The sequence below is a fragment of the Polistes canadensis genome, unplaced genomic scaffold, assembly GCF_001313835.1.
Source record: "Polistes canadensis isolate GaletaPanama2010 unplaced genomic scaffold, ASM131383v1 scaffold_788, whole genome shotgun sequence".
NCBI classification, from domain to species: Eukaryota; Metazoa; Arthropoda; class Insecta; order Hymenoptera; family Vespidae; genus Polistes; species Polistes canadensis.
The window spans coordinates 650-5,091 of NW_014570335.1; the positions used below are offsets into that span (position 1 = coordinate 650).

General features: G+C 28.5%; 1 protein-coding gene across 2 annotated transcripts; it reads right to left on the bottom strand.

Annotated features, from left to right (window-relative positions):
• Nucleotides 1-796: 796 nt before the first annotated feature.
• Nucleotides 797-3,163, bottom strand: LOC106792827 (polyadenylate-binding protein 2-like). Of its 2 annotated transcripts, none has more exons than XM_014759353.1 (7): nt 3,036-3,163; nt 1,892-2,028; nt 1,706-1,820; nt 1,460-1,527; nt 1,132-1,373; nt 970-1,062; nt 797-870 (listed from the first exon to the last, which is right to left on the bottom strand). In XM_014759353.1, exons 2-7 carry the CDS (start codon nt 2,024-2,026, stop codon nt 837-839), a joined length of 687 nt encoding a protein of 228 aa, XP_014614839.1. In that variant the 5' UTR covers nt 2,027-2,028; nt 3,036-3,163; the 3' UTR covers nt 797-836. The 2 variants fall into 2 exon arrangements, with proteins under 2 accessions (XP_014614839.1, XP_014614840.1); XM_014759354.1 differs by having other exon boundaries at nt 3,042-3,162.
• Between the last annotated feature and the right edge of the window lie 1,279 nt (nt 3,164-4,442).

A 4,442-nucleotide genomic window follows, 5' to 3' on the forward strand; every position in this document is an offset into this window, starting at 1 on the left:
CATTCTCGTCAAAATTAAATTAAAATTAAGTGAGTTCTTTTATGAAACAGCGTCACTCTCTACTTAACTTTCTTAATTTAAAAATATACGCAACTCATTATAATTTTTAAATAATAAAATTCAATTAGATAAAATATATTTCCAACAAAGTGTGAATGTTGATGATTAAAATTTCATAAATGGATGATACATTGTATGACAATATGTACAGTATTTATATAAATTAATCAAGTTAATATTTGAAATATTGTTAAGAAGTATTCATATACACACAATATAAGATGTGTTCTTTGTATTAGAAATATTTGTTCTCTTTGGGATTTGAAATATTATGCTTTGTAATAGAAAAAAAAACGTGTACGAATACACGTGTAATATTAAAAATAGTTGTATCTCCTAATAAGAAAATAAAGCGAGTAGATTATTTTTAAAAATGACTCTTATATGATTTTAATCTTTAAACGATTACAAATATGATATATATATATATTCGTCAGTAAAAAATTATAAATAATTGTTTCTAAAATTGCAAAAGAAACAAAAATACTAGAAGAATTTATAAATTTTGTTATAAAAAGATTCGAAGCTTTACGCGTTTAAAGCTGCAATTGTTATTTTCATTTAAACATTACTTTTCTTCAAACACACATACGAGAGATAAAAAATGATCATATATTATAAAGGAGAACGCTTTTTCAATGTTTATAAAAAAAAAAAAAAATCTTGGGCAAGTTCTTCCTTAAGAAAATATTTACAAAAAATTAAATTACAAAGTGTTAACGAAATAAGAACTTACCTTGAAATTGTCGAAACCATAGCACTATAGTTTAAAATGATTAGTAGGGCATGTAGTAGCCTCGCCTGTAACTTCTGGAATAAATATGTAAAAAAGAAACAAAAACCAACTTGATATAATTAGAATATGTCTACGAATATTATTTAATAGAAAATATCTAAAGCGTTAAATACCTTAGTCTCCTAGTAGGTCTGTATCCGAAGTATGCACTGCCACGAATTATCCCTCGAGCCATACCACGATAACCGCGTACACCCCTAGGCCCCCTACAATGAATATACATTTTTATTCGTATTACTTATTCCTTAGATACGATCTATTATCAATCTTCATACCTATTTGTTATAGAAAGTCCTGGTCTATTTGTTCGTTTTGGCATAACTTTTATCTGACGTCCTCTAAACATGGATTCGTCCATAGCCATGGCCGTTTGTACGGAATCACGTTCAGCAAATTCAATGTATGCAAAACCTTTTGGATGACCATCGTATTTGTTACATAGTATTGTTACTCTGTTGACACTACCACAGCCATGAAAATGTTGTTCTAATTCTTCGGCTGTTGCACCATAATCTACCTGTTGTACGCAAGAATAAAATGTTTTCTATGTATAAGAAAAATAATGACATTGTTGGATATTGCATTTTATTATTTTTAACTTACATTTCCAACGTATATAGATCGATTATCAACTTCCATTTTATCCTCGAGCGACATGTTCAATGGACTTGCTGAAATAAATGATTTCTATATGAATTCTGATGAAAGTAGAAGTAGTATATATATATATATATATATATATATATATATATAAGTGAGGGAAAATAAATGTGATTATTATTAAGATAATGATGTGTACAGAATCTTAAACAGGGGATTTAAAAAGAAGATACAAAAAGTATATCTTACTGATTCCGGGTGGACTACCCATGTTCATCTGTTTATCCACCTCCGACTGAAGTTGTTTTAATTTCTCAGCTTCTTCTTCCATCTCTCTGACTCGCGCCTTTATAGCTTCCAGTTCCTATAATATGATCAAATAGAGCATATATTTTAATAAAACATACAAAATATTGTTATTTAATTATCACATACTGGATCATCTATATTTGCTTCATTCAATTCGCGTTTAACTGCGTCACACTGCATAATAGCATCACCATCTTGACCATTTTCAAGTCCATCAAGGCCATCAATATGGTCATTAGCTAATAAATCTGATTCAGACATTTCTATAACAAAATATCATTTATATGACAGTTATTAGTATGATAATTTTCTCTTACTAATTTATAAATAATTTACATACGTTAAGCATTATTAAAACATGTGTTTTCATATTTAACTAAATAAATAGATTTCTTTCAAATATGAACTTTACATTTATTAAGAGAATCAACGAATTCTATTCTTAGCATTGTATTTAATACATATCAATGTATTAATTTAATGCACATTACATATTCAAACTTTGTGAAATGTCAAAGTAAGAATTTAAATTTCTAATTTTTATGCTACTACTTAATCGTTCATGTCCAAGTTTTTAGATATGTTTGTATGTAATGGTAATAATGAATCCAAGTCAATGAGATCGGCTTTTATAAATATGTTATAAACAATACAAATTATTATAATGATTTCGGCATGCATTAATAGAAAATTAATTGCGTTGGTACTCGAAACAAGGAGTGGAGAGAAAGATGCATAACTTTAATCTTTTTTCAATGGAGAAATGTATCAAATTAGTGAAAAATGGAAAAAATTTATAAAATTAGTAAAAAATGTTGAATAATTAGTAAAAGAAATATCGTTAATAAGATAAAAACAAGGTAAACTTAATAGAGAAACTAAATACAAAGTAAATAGATAAGTTTTAGTAGGAGTAACAAGTGATCTGATATCGACTGACTGGGATTCTTAAGTGAGCATTGCCAATCCAAGGGTTAATCAATATTCAAATATCAGTTAAATTATACTCAATCCGCGAGTAATCCATGTACAAACAAATATATCAAGCAAATATTTCAACCGCGGATAGAAGATATTTACAATAAAAACAAATCTAATTAGATATGTCATATATAGGATATCATCAAAATTCATTACAAATCGAAACTTGAATAAAATAGAATGTTAGATCAAAATGGTTATGGTACTGTAACGAATCAATGTTTTTTTAATGACCTAAATCATATAATTAAGTACTACGAATATAAATAATGAAAGATGTATTACATACGCGTACTTTTGGACGTTTTTTTTACAGTTTAAAGATATTTAAATAAAATCAATTCTTGAAACGTTTCGATATTCCACCTACGCACCGTGCTTCAAGCACGCACCACACACCAAACAAGATTGACGCGATGAATACATCACATGATATAGGCGAATTTTTAACACTTCTTTACATTTTATCCTATAATCCCATTGGATGTACATATATCCCACTGGACCAATGATCAACAACGATTTCGGAATATTTTGACGATCGACTAATGGGAGAATCCTGAAAATTGGACGTACATGTTGATTGGTTTAAATATCTGTCCAATTAAATGTTCTTCAATTCCGATTGAACACTTGCGACCAATTACAATTAAGAGAATTCATACTGCTGATCTACGAGTTCTATCGTGACAACACATTGTAAGAACCTATCCTATGATAGATAAGATGAATAAAACATGTCTTTCAATGACGAAAATAAGAAATACAAAAATGAGATTTAAATTGTAGAAAAAAAGAGGTCGTTCGATCGAAACTAGATTAAGCGATTTCTTTGTTACAAGTTTAGGCTCCTACGAAATTACGAAATAATATCTATGAAATCTCTGTTTTCGTTTTTTTATAAATGGCTGAATTCTGAGTCTTATTGCTTGCACAGTGTATGGTCCTAATAGAACTCTATAACTGCGTTAGAATTTAAAAAATATCGAGTTTGGCAACGTTGTATTAAGCCGCTCTATGTCAACGAGTTTGAAGTAAAAGAAATCTACATTACCTACCGAAGGAAAGCATGAGATTATCACCCAACGATAAAACAGGAATTTATTTTACCATTAAACATCAACGAAAGAATCTTCTTTACCGATGACAAAACAGAAATCTTTTATTGCCGACTTACGTCCTAAGACTACGTATTCGTATTCTAATATCGAGGGTAATATCAATTTATTATTAGTTAAGGCTTATGTTTTATACGTGCCCAGATTATATAATAAATTACAGCTGATTTTGAAGTATTTACAAAATTTATATAATTTTTTACTGTTCAAGCAAATAAATTTAAATTCGCAAGGAAGATAAAAAAAGAATATTTCAAGTTTATTCATATAATTATTTAAACGATCGATGATCTTTATGAAAGAGTAGCTTGGCAATAAATAAAAGTAAATATAAATATTAGGAAATCTAAATGAATTCGAATCACTTGAAATGCATTAGCATTATACTTTAATCATTTAATTCTAAGAATGAATCGTCGAATCGGAGACATCAATGCGATAGAATGATTAGGAAAGTACAAATCGATAAACTGAGGGAATAATTGTATATACTGCGTTAACGTCAAATGCGTAACCACGGATATGTTGGGGTTGTTGTTAGAAAAAGGGGAGCATTTACCCTTCCACTTTGCGATTTT

Coding starts and splice junctions, on each gene's coding strand:
- LOC106792827 (XM_014759353.1), bottom strand. CDS start 2,026: ATGTCTGAATCAGATTTATTAGCTAATGACCATATTGATGGCCTTGAT. Junction 1,374..1,459: donor GATCTATATACGTTGGAAAT/GTAAGTTAAAAA, acceptor TGCGTACAACAG/GTAGATTATGGTGCAACAGC. Junction 1,063..1,131: donor GGACTTTCTATAACAAATAG/GTATGAAGATTG, acceptor TATTCATTGTAG/GGGGCCTAGGGGTGTACGCG.